General features: G+C 49.9%; 9 protein-coding genes across 9 annotated transcripts; 6 read left to right on the forward strand and 3 right to left on the reverse strand.

Annotated features, from left to right (window-relative positions):
* The first annotated feature begins 146 nt into the window (after positions 1 to 146).
* ASPZODRAFT_127687 (hypothetical protein) lies at positions 147 to 1,530 on the forward strand. The gene has a single exon (XM_022721815.1). The coding sequence runs from the start codon at positions 223 to 225 to the stop codon at positions 1,327 to 1,329; it is 1,107 nt and encodes a 368-aa protein (XP_022586101.1). The 5' UTR covers positions 147 to 222; the 3' UTR covers positions 1,330 to 1,530.
* Positions 1,531 to 1,649: 119 nt separating this feature from the next.
* ASPZODRAFT_127688 (hypothetical protein) lies at positions 1,650 to 3,049 on the forward strand. The gene is made up of 5 exons (XM_022721816.1): positions 1,650 to 1,688; positions 1,755 to 1,817; positions 1,893 to 1,987; positions 2,051 to 2,263; positions 2,339 to 3,049. The coding sequence occupies exons 1-5, from the start codon at positions 1,682 to 1,684 to the stop codon at positions 2,723 to 2,725; spliced, it is 765 nt and encodes a 254-aa protein (XP_022586102.1). The 5' UTR covers positions 1,650 to 1,681; the 3' UTR covers positions 2,726 to 3,049.
* A 1,228-nt stretch (positions 3,050 to 4,277) lies between these two features.
* Positions 4,278 to 4,993, forward strand: ASPZODRAFT_138668 (hypothetical protein; the record flags this gene model as incomplete). Its single annotated transcript, XM_022724480.1, has 4 exons — positions 4,278 to 4,290; positions 4,345 to 4,579; positions 4,637 to 4,802; positions 4,865 to 4,993. The coding sequence occupies 4 exons, from the start codon at positions 4,278 to 4,280 to the stop codon at positions 4,991 to 4,993; spliced, it is 543 nt and encodes a 180-aa protein (XP_022586103.1).
* Positions 4,994 to 5,779: 786 nt separating this feature from the next.
* Positions 5,780 to 7,938, reverse strand: ASPZODRAFT_127690 (hypothetical protein). The gene is made up of 2 exons (XM_022721817.1): positions 7,867 to 7,938; positions 5,780 to 7,773 (listed from the first exon to the last, which is right to left on the reverse strand). The coding sequence occupies exon 2, from the start codon at positions 7,451 to 7,453 to the stop codon at positions 5,846 to 5,848; it is 1,608 nt and encodes a 535-aa protein (XP_022586104.1). The 5' UTR covers positions 7,454 to 7,773; positions 7,867 to 7,938; the 3' UTR covers positions 5,780 to 5,845.
* Positions 7,939 to 8,919: 981 nt separating this feature from the next.
* ASPZODRAFT_127692 (hypothetical protein) lies at positions 8,920 to 10,851 on the forward strand. Its single transcript, XM_022721818.1, has 8 exons — positions 8,920 to 9,012; positions 9,070 to 9,170; positions 9,227 to 9,480; positions 9,535 to 9,564; positions 9,618 to 9,667; positions 9,726 to 9,786; positions 9,850 to 10,743; positions 10,802 to 10,851. The coding sequence occupies exons 1-7, from the start codon at positions 8,974 to 8,976 to the stop codon at positions 10,506 to 10,508; spliced, it is 1,194 nt and encodes a 397-aa protein (XP_022586105.1). The 5' UTR covers positions 8,920 to 8,973; the 3' UTR covers positions 10,509 to 10,743; positions 10,802 to 10,851.
* Positions 10,630 to 11,423, reverse strand: ASPZODRAFT_88139 (hypothetical protein). Its single transcript, XM_022730321.1, has 4 exons — positions 11,384 to 11,423; positions 11,151 to 11,257; positions 10,802 to 11,082; positions 10,630 to 10,743 (listed from the first exon to the last, which is right to left on the reverse strand). Exons 2-4 carry the CDS (start codon positions 11,242 to 11,244, stop codon positions 10,654 to 10,656), a joined length of 465 nt encoding a protein of 154 aa, XP_022586106.1. The 5' UTR covers positions 11,245 to 11,257; positions 11,384 to 11,423; the 3' UTR covers positions 10,630 to 10,653.
* Positions 11,424 to 11,595: 172 nt separating this feature from the next.
* ASPZODRAFT_127695 (hypothetical protein) lies at positions 11,596 to 12,367 on the forward strand. The gene is made up of 2 exons (XM_022721819.1): positions 11,596 to 12,241; positions 12,297 to 12,367. Exon 1 carries the CDS (start codon positions 11,914 to 11,916, stop codon positions 12,220 to 12,222), a length of 309 nt encoding a protein of 102 aa, XP_022586107.1. The 5' UTR covers positions 11,596 to 11,913; the 3' UTR covers positions 12,223 to 12,241; positions 12,297 to 12,367.
* Positions 12,368 to 12,396: 29 nt separating this feature from the next.
* Positions 12,397 to 15,276, forward strand: ASPZODRAFT_423773 (hypothetical protein). Its single transcript, XM_022728329.1, has 3 exons — positions 12,397 to 12,617; positions 12,701 to 13,430; positions 13,498 to 15,276. Exons 2-3 carry the CDS (start codon positions 12,752 to 12,754, stop codon positions 15,159 to 15,161), a joined length of 2,343 nt encoding a protein of 780 aa, XP_022586108.1. The 5' UTR covers positions 12,397 to 12,617; positions 12,701 to 12,751; the 3' UTR covers positions 15,162 to 15,276.
* Positions 15,277 to 15,571: 295 nt separating this feature from the next.
* Positions 15,572 to 17,720, reverse strand: ASPZODRAFT_127698 (hypothetical protein). Its single transcript, XM_022721820.1, has 6 exons — positions 17,331 to 17,720; positions 16,957 to 17,251; positions 16,709 to 16,901; positions 16,420 to 16,656; positions 16,250 to 16,347; positions 15,572 to 16,188 (listed from the first exon to the last, which is right to left on the reverse strand). Exons 1-6 carry the CDS (start codon positions 17,585 to 17,587, stop codon positions 16,048 to 16,050), a joined length of 1,221 nt encoding a protein of 406 aa, XP_022586109.1. The 5' UTR covers positions 17,588 to 17,720; the 3' UTR covers positions 15,572 to 16,047.
* Positions 17,721 to 17,764: the final 44 nt, after the last annotated feature.

Raw genomic sequence — 17,764 nt, forward strand, 5'->3', positions numbered from 1 at the left:
TGTACATATACATTTTATTCAATGCTCAGTAGGGTTATACTCATGCAGTTAACTACTCAGGTATACTTCGTACTCTGTACTATGTAGTGTCGCGATAAGGTCGACCCACCGATAAGCGTGGAAAATTTCTAGAGCGAAAGTCGAACCTGGTCTTCTGTCTGTACCACTCAATTGAATCTTTCTGTTTTAATTCCGGATATCTCGTCTCATTTATTTATCACAATGGCGGCTGAAGCCTCACCGTCGGAGGATGTCTCTTCGAAACGGAAATCAAGCTCGAAGCGCGAAGACGCCGAGACGGAAGTGAAATCGAAATCGAAATCAAAGTCCAAATCCAAGGACAAGAAGAGCAAGCATGAGGATGTATCGGAGAAACCTAATGAATCAACGGTGAACGAGGCAGATGGAAAAGAAAAGAAGAAGAAGGAGAAGAAGAAGAAGGAGGCAAGCAAGAAACGATCATTAGAGGAGGAAGGGGAGGGTGTTCCGACTACTGAACAGGAGTCTACGACGGAGCATAAGAAGAAGAAAAGGAAGAGGCGAGAGTCTGACGCGGGAGCGAAAGAGAAGGGGTCCGACTTGACTGGCGAATCGAAGTCGGTAGAGGAGAAGGAAGAAGAGGACAAAGAACCTGGAACTGTCCCTATCGAGGACAAGAAAGAGGAGAAAAAAGAGAAGAGAAAGAAGGAGAAGAAGAAGAAGCAGACGACAGATGGCAATGCTACAGCCTCCACCTCTATCCACGAGACACCCATCCTTTCCTACCTGAGTCGGTACTACAAGAGTCCTCAGACATGGAAGTTCCAGAAGAACCGCGAGACCCAACTCTTCAAACATCTGTTTTCGCTCGAGCATCTTCCCGTCCAGTACAATGCCGCCCTGCTGGCATATTTGAAGGGGCTGAAGAGCGAGGGGGCCAAGCAGCGGCTCGGCCAGGCCGCCGAGGAAGCCATCAAGGCTGATCTGGACAAGGGGGAAGAAGAAGACAAAACGGAGGAGGAAGAGTCCGAGAATGGGGTGTCATACGACAAGGCAATCGAAGCGTTCAGGGCCTGGTTGGTGGCTGAAGAAAGTGAGGATTTCGAGAACGACGAGGTGGTTGCGTCGTTGGATACCACTGCGCTTCAACGCCTGCACAAACGACAACGCGCCGAGCTGGTTCTGTTTGCGCTCACGCAGCAACTCTACGATCTTCAGAAACCGAAGCCAGCGAAGAAGAATGCTGCCAATGACGGCCCTAACAAGAGGAAGCGGAAGAACCGGACGGCAGTCATTGAAATATCAAGTAGTAGCGAAAGCGACAGCGACAGCGATTCGGACTCGGACTAGGAGGTGAAGAAGAGACTTTAATCGCATCTACAAGCGTGTTTCAATTCCAACGAGCACATTTATCATCTGACAGGAAGAGAACAAATCATTGCTATATAAATATATTGTCCAAATAGTACCATAATTGCTGAGAAGCAGACTTCGTGGTAGTAACTACCAATACTCTGTACCAGAAAGACTGGTGGTGAGCGGAAGGCGGTGAACAAAGCTGAACCTGAAGCTGGAGCTCCAGCCAGGCACCTGCTGGCACGCGTCATTCGAACCACGATTATCTCTCAGCTCAGGACGACTTTTTAATTCCTTCGTATCTTCTTATTCCTTTCATCCCAAAAAATAAAGATATCACATCACCATGTCTGGTAGGATTGCTCGCTCGAGCTGGTTTGACAGAGGACTTCACCGCTGACAGTTTGTCTCTGGACCAGGAAGCGCAGGGTACGACAGACATATCACCATCTTCTCGGACCAGGGCCGTCTGTACCAAGTCGGTATGTGTGATGATACATCAGCGAACGAAATTGGAAGACAATACCTGGGTTATAGTGGCTGAGCAGATGTGATAGAATATGCATTCAAGGCCATCACCGCGGCGAACATCACCTCTGTCGGAGTGAGGGGGAAGAACTGCGCTGTCGTACTATCTCAGAAGAAAGTTGCGGTAGGCAATATACCACTCTAGCCTTAGCTTGCTTGCACCTATCATCCTTGCTGATCGATCCAGGACAAACTGATCGACCCGTCCTCCGTCTCCCACATCTTCAAGATCTCTCCGTCCGTGGGCTGTGTGATGACGGGCTCCATTGCTGATGCCCGGGCATCTGTCGACCGTGCCCGTGGAGAGGCAGCCGAGTTTCGATACAAGTACGGGTATGAAATGCCCTGTGATGTGCTTGCCAAGCGACTTGCCAATATCAACCAAGTGTACACGCAACGGGTAAGTGGATTGGATATATATACGAGCCGCGGATACATACAATTATCTAACAGGGATGGCTGATACGAATAATAGGCGTATATGCGACCGCTCGGTGTGGCCATGACTCTGATCTCGGTGGATTCGGAGAATGGCCCGCAGCTCTACAAATGTGACCCTGCCGGATACTACGTGGGATACAAGGCGGCTGCGTCTGGCCCGAAGCAGCAGGAGGCACTCAACTATCTGGAGAAGAAGCTGAAAAACAAGGATTACGCCGATGGCGGTTGGGAGGAGGTGGTCGAATTAGGAATCACCGCTCTGAGCAATGTGTTGAGCGTCGATTTCAAGAAGCACGAATTGGAGATTGGCATCGTCGGTGGCCCCCGGACGGACGGCCAGGAAGGGACAGACACTACCTTCCGAGCTCTGACGGAGGAGGAGATCGACGAACGGCTGCAGGCCATCAGCGAGAAGGATTGAGGGAACCTGTCTGGGAGAATGAACATGAAATAGAGACCCCTGGAGGCGCAATGTTGTTCATTTAAAAACCCCTTGCAGCAGCCCAGCAGCCATAACTCGTCATAGCCATGTTGAAACGCCATTCACTTTTCCTCTCTCTCCATTATTATTGCACGCCATACGGAACTCCCCCCTGTGGTGTGTGTGTGTGTGTGTGTGTGTGTGTGTGTGTGTAGGATCTCCTTCGTCCCCGCAGGTGGCAAGCAGGCCTCGCCCGTCGAGAGGACCAGCCGAATGTAGATTCTGGCCCGGATGGGCTATGTCGATGATGACACCTCTCTGCATGATGTGAAGAGAGAGAGAGAGAGAGAGAGAGAGAGAGAGAGCGTAAAGATAGAACCCGCACCTTCGGATGGGCCGACCGCGAGCGAGCATCAGAACTGCATGGCCTGCGTGCTAAGGACGCAACCCCTCGCTGAGCCACGCCAATTACAACGTCTTGAGTGGAGTGCTTTCAGCTGCCATCGTGAGAGCCAATTCTGTGGCTGTGTGGCTTTTTTTTTCAACGGGAACGGTACAGAAACAATACAGAGTATTGTTCCTAGGAAGTAGCACTTAGTAACTACCTACTCAAGTAGTAGTAGAGTATCTACCTGTCTGATCACATACTGTAGAGGGACCGACCTTAGGCAGCTTACCTTGGTATTCAGTATGAATCAAAGTCTCCATGACTGAATAATTAGCTGCGTGGTGGCTTGCGCAGAGCAGCTGGATGTGTTGGTCTGCGTAGACCGCAAAGCAACTCCACTCGTGAATCCTGTCACAGGAAAAGAAAGAAAAAAAAGAGATCTTGCAGGGTCCATCGTATCGAGTCTATGAACCCAGGAAACCGTCGCAACCTGGTCTCCTGTGGGGTTGTATGTTCGGTTTGCGAACGGTTTCGTTTCCTAGTCCAAACCGTCGTACGGAGAAGTCCTATGTTTTTGTCCTGTCTCATTGGTGTTTGCAGTTTGAATCCCGACAGAATGAACCACACTAACCTGCAGTGCCGACTGCAATGGCAGCTCCTGCTGCATTTTTGGGTTTAATAATAATAATAACAATATTTTTTTTTTACAGATGCTATTTTTCTATTCCCCTTCCAGATCCACCCTCCCAGCTGGTATGTTCACTCCTGGGCGTTTGGAGGAGCTCTCCCCCCCGGTTCTCAACACTCATTGGACGTCCGACTGCCAGATGCGAGGAACGGGGATCCCCATGGCGGCGAATGTTCAACACAGACGTGCTAAAATTCAGGGGAGCGAAGCTGGTTGAGGAGCCAGCAGGCCCAGGTCTGGATGCTCGTTCGTGAGAGGGCCGCCGAACGAGTAAGCTTAAAAAGGATGGCATCTCTCTCCCTTGAGAAGAAGAACAGCAGACGGACGATTCGATTCGAGGTCATTCTAATTCAATATAAGGGAGTCGTTGTCCTGTTCAATTCACTCCTTCAGTTTGCTTCCGATAGACTGTTCTTCTGTTCTTTTCTTTGTTTTTCTTCGTTGCCTTTATAGTACACTGTTTGACATCACCAACAATGGCCGACGGACGTGAGTCAATACTCTCCCCATGATGGATTGGATTGATCAAGGCTGATGTATCAGTCAACCAAGCTCGTGCATTGAGGGTTGCCGAGATCATCAACGACTACCGCACACTCCTCCTTCATATCTCACAGCAGAAGATGGATGTCGCCCAGGAGGACTACTGGGAGGAAGGCTTCGTTGTGTTGCGCGAGTCTCTGGCGGCCGCCCAAAAGCTGATGGCCTCCAACTATACTCCTACCCCGGTAGGGAATGCAGGGAATGCCGCCGAGGCAGAAAAGGCCGAATTACGAAGGTGAGTTTCCAATTCTTCCCCGGGGAGCGGCGGAATAGCCATTGACTTAGGAAACAGAGTTATCCTAGACGGCAGTGCCCGGCGATTCCAAGCACACAAAACCTACCTGCGCGCAGCGGCAGCCAGACGATGGGCTCTGAATCGAGCCAACGCTCTGCGCGGCCAGCGCCCTACGGAGAAGCATGCAGCGCAGTTGAAAGCCATCAGCAATATGTTCCGCGAGGTGAGTTTGAGATACAGAGAAGAAGAAAAAAAAATTCAAGACAAAAACCTAATATCTGCTAGGAACTGGCCTCCATCAGCGATCAGCATGTTGTCGCTGATCTGCGGGCTGCCGACCTGCGGGCAGGTCACTGGCTCGACGACGACCCGAGTCTGAACGAGATCCTCCACTGGAGTCAAATGCGGTTATGAGCCACGCTGGACGTGTCGCCGGTCGAAACGACGGACGAATTGATATTACGACGAGCGAGACATTTTTCCTGAATCTCAAAAGTTCCTGTCTCCAGGCGCAGGTCGCTCCCACTATCAGAGCTTTCTTCCTTTTTTCTTTCTTTCTCTTAACTTTACTATTTTGCCTCCGGGTGGTCACTATTACTACGGTGTTATGGACTGGTGTTGGGCGAGAAGATGTGACTATCTTTATTATCTTTCGGTGTTTCTTGGGCCCTTGTTTATCGAGATATCAATATGAGCTACTACTACTACTACTACTACTACTACTACTACTACTACTACTCTGTACCTTGAAAATCTATTTTATTTCATATATTGCCATTACTGTCATTACAGTGTCCCAGGTCTAAGACTTCCGTTCCGACTCCCTGGATACAACAGCTGGGACCTGCATTGACGTCCGTTTCTGGTGGATTGTCCGATGAGACTTCAGGCTCTGCATAGCCCCGATTGGCCCGTGCAAGGACAGCTGAAGGCCTCCGTGCCCGCAGATGCCTTAGGCCAACCGGAGCTCGCTATGACGCCGTTCAGCTGGTGTCTGTCACGGTAAATTGCTTAGTGGGCACTAGCAGGTAGTTAGTCACCTTAGGTACCTGAGGCTAGTAAGTATGGGGATTAGATAGTTACACGTAAGTATGTAGTATTAATTTCTTCGATTATGACTTCAACGTTCGTGGCGTAGTGGATACTAGCTTGGTCGTGAGTCAGTCGTTAGTACGAAGTACTACGGAGTACAGAGTAAGGCTTAGATATCCATTCCACCGTACTATAATACTACTAGTTAGTTAGTATCTACTATCTTGGATAATACTATGCTGTGCCTCTGTCTGCTCTATCCAGCTTCCCGGCAAGTGCGCCGCTATCGAGGATGCTACCGAACATGGCCGCTTCGAAGAGATAATTCACCTGCCACGCATGGTGATCTGCATGCGCCATGAGCCATGCCAATTCAAGGACCAGACCTTGCGAGAAGCTCTTGGCCACAGTAAGCTGGAGATTCTCCGCGAGTTCGGATTCCCGCTCTTGACTCACGATTCCGGCTCGAACATACTGGAGCGGATCGGTGACGATGGCCTTCCACAATTCCGCTATTATCGGCGAACGCTTGTTGCTAGCCACGAGCTGTGACACGGCGTCGCAAACATCACCTCCGCTGCAGGCGTTCTTCAATGGCCGACTGAACCCAGTCGTGAAATAATCCTCGTCGAAAGCCTCGTCAAAATCGGCCTCGCGTTGCTCAGATGGGACCTTGCGTACCTTCTCCCAGCCGAGGATCGCCCGCCGGAGGAACATATGGCGATCGTTACAGATGTGCCATGGGTACAACATTGAACACATGCGTGCCAGGGGCTCGGACCATCTCTCTGTGAGGGCTCGAGCGCCTGTATGGGCGCATGCATCGTAGACACGCCTCAGCACCTCCTCGCTCACCACTCCAGTACTGGTGATGTCCGCCGTGTTGAGGAACGAGTTCATAACCTCGGAGTTGAGAATATCGCTGCCAACGTCAACGACATCGGTGGCAGGATTGCTGAAGACAAGATCGGAAAAGGCTGCTCCGGCGTCGTATCCGCGTGTGATTGCTTCAGCGGTCATTCCAAGAAGGCTACTTTCACAGATCCCCACCATCTGCACCGTTCGACGATCCATCCTCGCCGAATAATATGTCACGTCGGCTTTGTGCCGTTCCTCCAGCGCAATCTTGCCTTTGATGTATTTGATGCCAAGAGCGGCTGCCTCTCGTCGTTCCACACCCCCGAGAGTCTGCAAAGCATGCGCATCATGCTTCGCTTTCTCAATCAACGGTTCAAACTCCGGGAATACATAATGGTAGCCGTGTTCCATATAAAAGCCCATATCGATGAGGTAATTTGAGAAGAGTGTCTGCACATCATGTGCACCTATCAACAAGTTCGCAATACCAACGCCAAACAATGAGCTGGTCTGAGTGAGAGCAATTGGCCATCTTGAAACACGCAAGATCTCGAGAACTTCTGGAGAGAGCATTTTGAGTCCTTTGCCCTTGGCGGGAAGGATATAGCCGGCATCATGCTTTTCTCGCCGCCATCGTAGAAGATCATCAGATAGTCGAAGCTGGACTAGGTTCCCCTTGCCCTTAGGTCTTTCCGAGTCGCCCATCGAATCAAAAACGCTCGTCACGAATCCCAGAGCCGCGGTCGTGATTCGCTCTACCGCTTTAGTCCCACCGTCGTCGATGAAGCCACGAACCTCCGCATAGCCGCTATGGATAGGAAAGACGTCGTCTCTCCTCTGGTCAAATTCGCTGCCACCCCAGAAATAAGGGGGGATAGGAGTCGGATGCTCCCAGAGGAAGCCTTCCTTCAATGGCAAGACATTGACACGGAACCCGTCAATGTCGAAGTCGTCCCATTCTGAATGATGAGGACAATTTCCCATAGCTCTTGTGTTGCGGTAACGCACTGTTCGAATATGATGAAAGAGTCAGCTGTAAGCAAGAGAGGATCAAGTTCCTGAAAGGTCACTGGAGTGGGAAAGAGGGAGTCTGTGTCTGAATGAGAGCATTTTGACAGGCAAGAATCCCAGCCTCTTTATACTGTTCTCATGTGCCACAGGCCGTTGCGCCTCGGACAGCACACATTTAAAAGGTATCATGCCCCTACTTTCTTGGGTCTCACACTCCTGCCTGAAGTGTCGCCCTTCATACCTCGCATAAAATTTCCGGTTATTTTGTATCGATTGATAAGAATATGGCTTATCTACCCAGACCATATATGAGCTCTGTATTTGCAGATCTGAACCGTGAAGACCTGGTGATCAAGAAAATAGGGAGTTGAACAAACTATACTTACCTCATTTAGCAAAGTAGATGCCTAGGTAAATACCAGGCATGATATTGGGTACATGAGAGTCAGTAGGGATCAACACGGGGCCGTAGGCGTTGGTCCAATCTATCCTTGGTATGTTGATACTCATGAAACTTCCTTCCTACATATGAGCAGCTCTTCTTTAATATCTTTGATCTTCTTCTTATAATTGATGCTCTTGCAGTTGAATGTTGCAGATCTCACACGCTGTTTAGGCTTGGGTTCTTGACCAGATTCATGACTGGGAACGCTTCTAACCATGCAGGTGGAGCCTCGCATGTTGAAGACATCCTCATTAGATTCAGTTGTAGTCACAAATGGGGTCCCTATTCGCAGTGTACTGGGCCATTTTGATAGGAGATTCTGATTCCGGTGCCTCTCTGGTTTTCCATGCTTTATCGCACCATATATTAGGTCTGGGTGTCTATGATTCAGGAGACGTATATTGGGCATAATACAGTAGTATTTTTCTATATCATATGAGCTCACCACATTCAAAAAAGGCGCACTCTCTATTAACACGTTGATCTTTATTCATAATTACCTCACAGGCATACTCAGCATTCCATAACCTATCTCTATATCTGTCACCAGTCGATATGTCAGGTAAAAGATTTTCCGGTCATTTTTTATAGACTGATAGCAAGGAATATTGCTCATCTCCTTGGATCATATCCATAAGCGTTGTATTTATAGATCTGACCAGTGAAGACCCTGGCAAATACCAAGAAATACTCAAAACACCTCTCAGGGGTCCCCTGCGTACGGCGTAAGTTGGGATGACATCCAAGCCACACTATTTACCCCGCCACAGCCACAATTCTGCACCGCCATTCTGAAAATCCGACCAATGACGCATGTCAGGCACCGACGGTAGATATTTATAGCATCTACAGAGTAATCACAGAGAGAGTACTTCGTATCTTAGGACTGCATCACAGCCAACAGTACCTAGTCGGCAGATTAATTTGTTTAAAAAGACATTGTACCGTTGTGGCGTCATTTCGACTTACTGATCTATTTCTACTACTGCTGACACCGCTTGTTGTCTTGCTTGCAGTCTTTCACACCCACGAGTCCGGACTACCCGCCATGTCTGAAATGAAATCTGTGGCGTACTTTGTCAACTGGGTATGATGCAGCCGAGCTTAGCTGGAGGCTAGCTATGACTAATACTGAAACGAACAGGCAATCTACGGCCGGAATCACAATCCTCAAGACCTGCCTGCAGACAAACTCACTCACATTCTCTATGCCTTCGCCAACGTTCGTCCCGAGAGCGGGGAGGTGTGAGTAGAGAAATTATTCTACGCTGATCTTTCCTTGCTGACCACTACCAATGTAGATACCTGACAGATTCGTGGTCCGACGTCGAGAAACACTACCCCTCCGACTCGTGGAACGACACCGGCAACAACGTCTACGGTTGCGTCAAGCAGTTGTTCCTTTTGAAGCAACAGAACCGGAAGCTTAAAGTCCTACTCTCGATCGGAGGATGGACTTACTCGTCAAACTTTGCGCAGCCCGCGAGCTCGGACGCAGGCAGAACCAGATTCGCAGAGACGGCTACCCGGCTGGTCTTGGATTTAGGATTTGATGGCAAGTTTGAACCGCTCCCTGTGTTACAATTACCGGTCCGCTAATGGCTACAAGGTCTGGATATTGACTGGGAATATCCCAAAGGTACGACTCTCAGAGAAGCTAGACGGAATCAATCCGTTAAGCTAACTGCATAGATGATAACGAGGCACAACATCTGGTGCTTCTGCTACAGAAATGTCGTGAGGTCAGTGACACTCGATACTTGCTCATTATTGTGCCCTCCATAGACTGACGGAAGCCAGACTCTTGATAGAGCAGCTGGCCCAAACCGGAAATTCTTGTTGACGATTGCCTGCCCGGCTGGTACGTTTTCTCCTCTCGCATACCTAGCTCTTTCGCCAGAGTGGTGCTAATACTGACCAACAGGCGCACAAAACTACACCAAGCTCAGGCTCCCCCAAATGACACCATACCTTGATTTCTACAACCTGATGGCCTACGACTACGCGGGCAGCTGGGACAGTGTTGCGGGGCACCAATCGAATCTCTATCCGTCATCCAACAGCCCAGCATCGACACCCTTTTCGACTGTTGCCGCGTTGGCCCATTACACACAGGTAGGTGGTGTGCCACCCTCGAAGATCATCCTAGGGATGCCGCTGTACGGCCGGGCCTTCACCAACACGGCCGGCCTCGGGGCGCCGTTCTCGGGCACCGGCGAGGGAAGCTGGGAGCAAGGCGTGTGGGACTACAAGGCACTGCCGCGGCCGGGAGCCATGGAACAACTGGATGCGCAAGTCGGGGCGTCGTGGAGCTACGACGCTGGCTCGCGCACCCTGATCTCGTACGACAACGTTTCTATGGCGGAGCAGAAGGTCGACTTTATCCAGCGATACGGGCTAGGCGGGGGCATGTGGTGGGAGAGCAGCGGCGATAAAGGCGGACCCGCGGCCAGAAAGACGGACGGCAGCTTAATCGGTACCTTTGTCGAGGGGGTGGGTGGTGTGGCGGCGCTGGATCAGTCGTGGAATGCGCTCGATTTCCCCGAAAGCAAGTATGATAACTTGAGGGGAGGATTTAGATGAAACCTCGCATCTAAATACGGCTTGCTAGGTATCTACGGTTGGACAGCAACAAGTGACAAGAATTATGGATGTTTTTTTTTTCATTCAAAAAAAAGTAGCTACCATAAAGCCTGTCTTCCCGCAACTTCTACCAAGTATGGAAAATTTACTTGGACTCGTCGAAGACGTAGGTGAGGTGGCACTTGCCGCAGTACTGGCGGTTGTGCATGGCGGCCATGAAGACACCGGCACCGCACTAGATTCTGTTAGTAATTCCAATCATAAAGAAAAAGAAAGGTAGTGTCTGAACATACCTCGGGAGCGGGGCACTCGCGACGAAGACGCTCGATCTTGCCATCACCGTCGACCTTGTAGTACTTGAGGACGGCAAGCTTGGTCTTCTTGCGCTTGTGCTTGATCTTCTTGGGAGTGGTGTAGACCTTCTTCTTGCGCTTCTTGCCACCACCACGCAGGCGGAGCACGAGGTGCAGGGTCGACTCCTTCTGGATGTTGTAGTCCGAAAGGGTGCGGCCATCCTCGAGCTGCTTGCCGGCGAAGATCAGACGCTGTTGGTCCGGGGGGATTCCCTCCTTGTCTGTAGAGTGGATGTTAAGAGATGATGCCATTTTGGAAAATCACTCATGCAGTGAGCAGAATACGTACCCTGGATCTTGGACTTGACATTGTCGATAGTGTCGGACGACTCAACCTCGAGGGTGATAGTCTTGCCCGTAAGGGTCTTGACGAAGATCTGCATCTTGGATGAAGGCCTAGTACGGCGTCAGTAAGCATGTTAACCCGGTTTTTTTTCCTTCCATCAGCATCTTTATGATGCTGGCGACAAAGAAACGAGGATGCTATGCATGATATCTATCATGCGGTTCAGGGCGACTCACCTCGACAAGAGTTGTCTTCCTCAACCTTCTGGTGCGACGATTCCGAAAAAAGTTTTGTATGCGGGCGGAGCACGCCTCGTTAAAATGATTGTGTGGTCACGTGAACGGGGACCCACCGACTCCCGAGTCACCGACTCCGAGCGGCTTTCTACGGAATACGGAGTATGATTTCCCCGAGTATCAGGGTTACATAATACATGACAAATCAATCACGTGGTAATAATACTCAAATAAATAAAGTAAAAATAGTCAATAATAAATCGCGATATTAACAACCCACTTACTACGGCTCAATAATAATAAATAACTAAAGAAGAGCACTAGTTTCTCAAGCTATGGAGAGATGACGACACTCCTATCTCTAGTTAGTTAACTAGTTACCTGTTAGTTACTCCGTAGTTGCTCCGTAGAGCAGCAAGATAGCTACGATGATGTAGTCAAGCCAACCTTGCTGGGCCCTGGCTCCCCTGCAATCCTGAAGCAATTATTATGGCCATTATTGCAGGGGAAGGGATGACCGTAAACAAATAATGAGACCCTCACAGGATGAAACCCCCTCGGGAGAGAATATCCAGGGTGGCTGGGAGGAGGCTGGAACATCCGGCGATGGTCGAAGTAGGGGAGGCTGGGAGGGAAAAATCCTCCTTGCGCAGGTGCGGACCGAATCGTCAAGATCGCACATCCTAACCGCCCTCTGGACCACTTTAATCTTCCTGTTCGATGTTCGGAGCCGATCCACATGCGCTGACAGTGGGTTAATTGCAGGTCAATGCCAAGCGGGATCCGTTTCCTGGACGCCTCGACTGGCCTCGTTGCCAGGGAAACAGGCCTATTGTTGATCTGAGCCGTGGCATAGATCTGGATAGCTTCAGCTTCTCCATCCTCTCCCTTGGTTGTAAGATCAACTAAATACCTCTATTACCCCTCCCTATTCCTCCTCCTCCTCTCTCCAGACCCTCTCTCGCCTTCCGAAGCCTCCCATCGCGTGGGGAATCGAATATCCTTATCCGCCTCGTCTCTGAGCATTCGTTGATCTGAACCGCCTGCACGAAGAAATCGCGTCGCAAATCTCCGATTAGAGGAGGGCTGGGGGCGATCTAGTTTCTTAACTCGCGCTTTCTTTTTCTTTTTTTCTTTTTTCACGCTGAAGGAAGAAGTCCACCGACTGACACTGTGATACAGAATTGTTTCGGTCCTTGGTTGGCCCAACCGAACGGCCCAATACCCTCGAAAGGTAAGTGCTTCTTGTCGTCGTCGTCGCCGCCGTCGTCATAATCCCCAAGTATGGTACAGGCAGCTCATCAACTCGGCCTACAGAAATCGCCATCGACCGATCGTATCTCGGCAGTCGTGTGGTCAGTCGCATACATGATGCTGGCCAATCCCCACAGTACGCTGCACGAGCGACACCGGCAGCACCGCCGCCAGATCTCGACTCCCTCGGCACTCGAAGCTGCCAAAGCACCCAGTCTTCCCGGGCCCGTTTTGCAGAGATATAACGCTCATCGCCGAGGACAGAGTCTTGACTCGCGGTCGCTGCCGCCCCAGCTGTTGAAGACGGTCAAGGATGGTGCACTTCCGAGCAATACTAACCAAATGCTATACCAGCAACCCCAACAGGTCTTACGAGAGGCACAGCAGCAGCGCCTAAAACATCAGCCGGTGCCTGCCCAGATGCAAAAGCCGTCGACCATGCTATACATCGCCGACAGACAGCTTTTCAATGGAAACGACTTGCGAGCCTCGACCAACCATTACAGCAATGAAAACGATCCGACACTCGCATGCCTTAAGCCAAAGGTCGCCAGTCCAAACAGTTCTGGTTCTACAAACCAGCCTCTGAGACTTGCCCTTGAACGCATGGATCAGCAGAGGAACAATTCCCAGTTCTACACTACTCACCATGCCTCTCAAGCGTGGATGCAAGACAACATGGCGGCGTTTCCTCAACAAGCCGGTTTGCGACGACTGTCTGTTCAATCTATCCAGTCTGATATTAGCCCACGCACATCACGGCCCCAGACTCCCACTAAGCAAATGAATACTAGTAAGTTAGCCGAAGGAGAAGTAGGAATCGCTCTTAGCTTTTTTTCTCTCTCTAACCAGTTTGACAGGCTATTTCCCTATGACCCCGGCAAGTACCCCGTTCAGGACCTCGGCGGAAATTGCTACATACCGAGGAAATGTCCAGGTGTCGCCAACCAAGAGTCAATGTTTTTCTGTCCCCCATGTATCTGATCCTTCGTTCATGCAAAGAGCAAGATCGCTCCAGGGAGTGCCCGGAGCCATTTCAGCCCAGCAGAAGTTTGAGGTTTCATCCCCTTCGAATAACGCGTCCTTTGAACTTGACGGTCTTGATCTTTTTGATGGCAGGTATGAATCTAGTCTTGAAAGCTCCGCACCTCGTCTCCACACACGGAATCAGTTTAGCATTTCGTCGTCATCGTCGTCGTCGGCATCGTCGTCGTTCTATTCATCCCCGGAAATGGCGGCTATGCCGTCTCCCAAGGAAAAAGTCCAACAGCTACAGAAGTTGCCAATTTATCCCATGACCCCCCGTCATAGCAGTCCGAAGAAACCATCCGTCTCAACCCCTGCTTCATCTCCGGTGAAAGCAAAGCTGTCTCCTCGCATTGCAACCATCGACAGCCTCAACCTGGATAACCGAGTGCAGGCGTCGATCAAAGAAACCGGTATCACCATCGATGAGATCGCCTCGTACATTCATGGTCCAGACCCTGAGGATGGCAAGTGGGTGTGTCTGCACCCTGGCTGTGAGAGAAGATTTGGCCGGAAGGAAAACATTAAATCGCACGTCCAAACTCACCTGGGTGACCGCCAGTACAAATGCGACCATTGTAACAAGTGTTTCGTCCGAGGACACGACCTGAAGCGGCACGCAAAGATTCACACTGGGGACAAGCCCTATGAGTGTCTCTGCGGAAATGTCTTCGCCAGACACGATGCGTTGACTCGCCACAGACAGCGAGGAATGTGCATCGGCGGATACAAGGGAATTGTGCGGAAGACCACCAAGCGTGGCCGTCCCAAGAAGCAGAGACCTGAACTGGAAGAAAGGCAGGAAAAGGCATCTCGTACACGTCAGAAAGTCGCTGCAAAGTCCTCCTCCGTTTCTGTGACTGGATCTGACTCGTCACACAATTCACCGCCTTCCGACATCTTCGACAGCATGAGTATCCGGTGCTCAAGCCCGTTTGAGGATGCTCCCGCCTTCCATGCCCCTGATTACTCAATCCAGCCGGGTGTATTGACATTCACTCCACCTGCTTCTCCTCACGCCAGCACCAGTGCCAGGTCCTCGGCTTCCAAAAGCGATCGTTCTCTCACGCCTGGCACCGAAGATGGACTCCCATCCCTGCCTACGTCTGGTCGAGCTCTAGAAAAGATCCTCGAAGAGCCCACCTTTAACATGATTGAGCCGATCTCTTTCATGGACAACGACGCAATCATGTCTTCGAGTTCTCACACCATGTCTTCGCCTCCTAGTGCCCCAACCCTCACCGATTCATCTATTGGATCTGAGCTTGACGTCTTCATCAGCCAGGAGGCCCCGACGGACTTCGACAAGCACGATCTCGGCCTTCAGAGCCCTGACATGGCCCACTTCCCTGACTATGTCACCGTGCCAGGATTTGATACCGGTCTGAATCTATTCTATGGCAAGTCATTCTCGACCAATGAGTCTGCTGCATCGGACGAATTCTTCTCCTTCCAGTTCCAGGCAGACGAACAGCCCACGGATATCTTTTTCCATTGATTGACGACCTCGATGAAACTCCTTCCTGACGACGATAATGATGCTTACCAATGTGCGCAATGCAAATGACTGATTTCCATGATTACGAAACACCCTCTCCGTACGACGACGACTTTCTATGTACCAACTTCGAGACGATAAATTGCGTGCTTTCTCTGACCAACGATTTTACGATCGACAAATATGACTGATCAAAAACCTGCAACTCGCTTTATTCTGTTTTTTTTCCCATGCTTTCCTTTTTTTATTTCCGGGGTCTACTTTTTTTTTCTCTGATTTTGTCAATATGCCGTGGTTCTATTTTCAACATATTTTTCCCGGCACCTAAACCTCTCTGCTGGTTGATTTTGTTTTCGGCGCATGAAAAAAGAAATCTGTACTCACACTTGTACCTGCACTCTTGCTCTGGGTCATACGAGGAGTTGGACGGATATCTTAATTGTTCTCATCTGCTCATTTGATTTGATTTTTTATCTCATTTTTGCCTCTCCTTTGTCTGTAATGACCTCATGCCCTTCCATGTCGCGCTTCGAAGATCATTGTCTCCATATTCAATGAATCTATTTGATAGCCATACTTTGCCTCCTTTTCCTCTTCCACCTCTCTCCCATTTTTTTTCTTCTTCTTTTCTCTCGCTCCTAGACACTTAATCCCTTAGTGGTGTTTCCATAACTTGTACTCTAGCTCCCTAGCAATCCAATCCTTGCCGACTAACCGCATCTTTATATATATATGTGTGTGTATGTCTTAATAATATCATTCAATTGCGTAGTCCCGAGGTAATTGAACTCCCAGAATCGTCTAAGCAGTGGCTGTAGAATACACAACCTGACTTTATGGCTCAATCTATGCGTCTTCTCTATAACCCGCCGTCCAGCTTGTCAGTCTAAAACCCAACCAACTTGATCTCTAATTCAATCTGATGCTCATCTTGGGCTGCAAAGATCTTGCTCTTGGTAGCACCTTTCGGTGCCTTGTCCGCGAAGAAAGTAGTATTGCCTTGGTAGGAAAGCTTGCCGCTTTCAATCTGGAAAATCGTTTAGAGGACTTTCTCTGCAGGAAATGGAAAAATTTGAGGGAAAACTTACGCTGAAGGTGCTTGGACTGGTGACAAGAGGTCCGCATTCGAAGATGTTCTGCTCAAAGGTACATGGACCTTTACTTGAACTCAAAGCGAATGTGTCATCTACCAAATTGGAGAGTTAGGATATTTGCACAAGTGTGATTGGGTATAGCAGCCGCCAGAATAATGACATACCATCGATCTTCTTGCTTCTAAACGTGGCACAAGTTCCGGACACGAACCATTCGCCCCGGCTGATTATGCAGCCACGTGCCTGGCCCATAGTCGACACTTTCAGATAGCCCTTATTGGTGGAGGGCGGCTCGGTACCTGTTGGGTTGGGATATCCGGGGCTCGTTCGAGAAGGTTCCTTCTTAGGCCGCTTGGGCTTGTAGCGGATGCCAGTTGCCGGGCAGTTTGATTTCATACCATCTGACAGGATAAGTTAGTGGTCTGACGGAACGGAATAGACACGGTGCCTGACCTGGCGCCGAAGGTACAAAATCTCCGGTTTGCAGAGGGCCGGCGATGTTAAAATGATACCATATCTCATTCAGCGCGCCATAACGACACCGGACCGTGACCTCGGCACCGTGGCCCTTCTGCAAAGCGTTCGCAATGTCAGCAAGAGCGTAAGTATCGCTGTTAGATGGGACGATGCCGGCATTGGCGAGAAACTAGTGTTCATTAGTCCACCGACTATCGGACCTACAGGACACTTCCAAGACAAACCTCGTAAGACGGCAGCTTTTCGAATATCTCGACTGTCTTGTTGAAGTAATCCACTACTTCTTCCTGGGGCAAGTAATCGGAGTAGCACTTGGTTTCCAAAGTACTGATACAAGTTCCATGCTTATTCCATTCGTGTTCATAAAGCGAATTGTCGTCACCACGGAAATCCTTCCAAAACTTCCCCATGTAGTCAAGGAGATCTCCTCGACCAGCGTCAATTAGTATGAGTGATATGTTGCTGTATTGTCTCTTCGAATCACAGTACTGATCAAACCCCCCATCACAGTGATCTGGCCTGAAGTTTCATGAAGTCAGAGTTCAAGTTCAGTGGAAGGGTCTATTGCATATCTCCCTGTCTCGCTTTATGAACTCACCAGAGCCCGTGAATCGTCCAGGAATCATCCGGTCCAATGGCAGGGTCGGCATCCCAAAATTGAGTCAGGAGCATCTGTCCACCAGGATAATTAAAGCAGCAAAGGTTCTGTCCATCGTATTTGGTCTGGCAGCTGAGATCTGCTCTATTGCATGCCGAGTATCCGTGGGGTGAGGTCTGGAGCTCTGATAAGGCGGACAGCCCCAGAGAGCTGGTTAGCGCCTTCAGGATCCTCTGAGGCCCAGGAACTTTGCTCATTGCTGACATGGCATCAAGTATAGAAAAAAGATCACAGGTATTACTCTTGGTTCAGCTGTATGAAGTAGGCAGTTGAGGTTGATTGCATTCAGGTGACGTCTCAATTGTTGTCATCAGGAGAGACTCATAGTTGCCTCCACGTGAGTACCGCGTCACCCGTTTAGGCGTAGCTTGCAG

The sequence above is a fragment of the Penicilliopsis zonata genome (assembly GCF_001890105.1).
Source record: "Penicilliopsis zonata CBS 506.65 unplaced genomic scaffold ASPZOscaffold_1, whole genome shotgun sequence".
Taxonomy (NCBI): domain Eukaryota; kingdom Fungi; phylum Ascomycota; class Eurotiomycetes; order Eurotiales; family Aspergillaceae; genus Penicilliopsis; species Penicilliopsis zonata.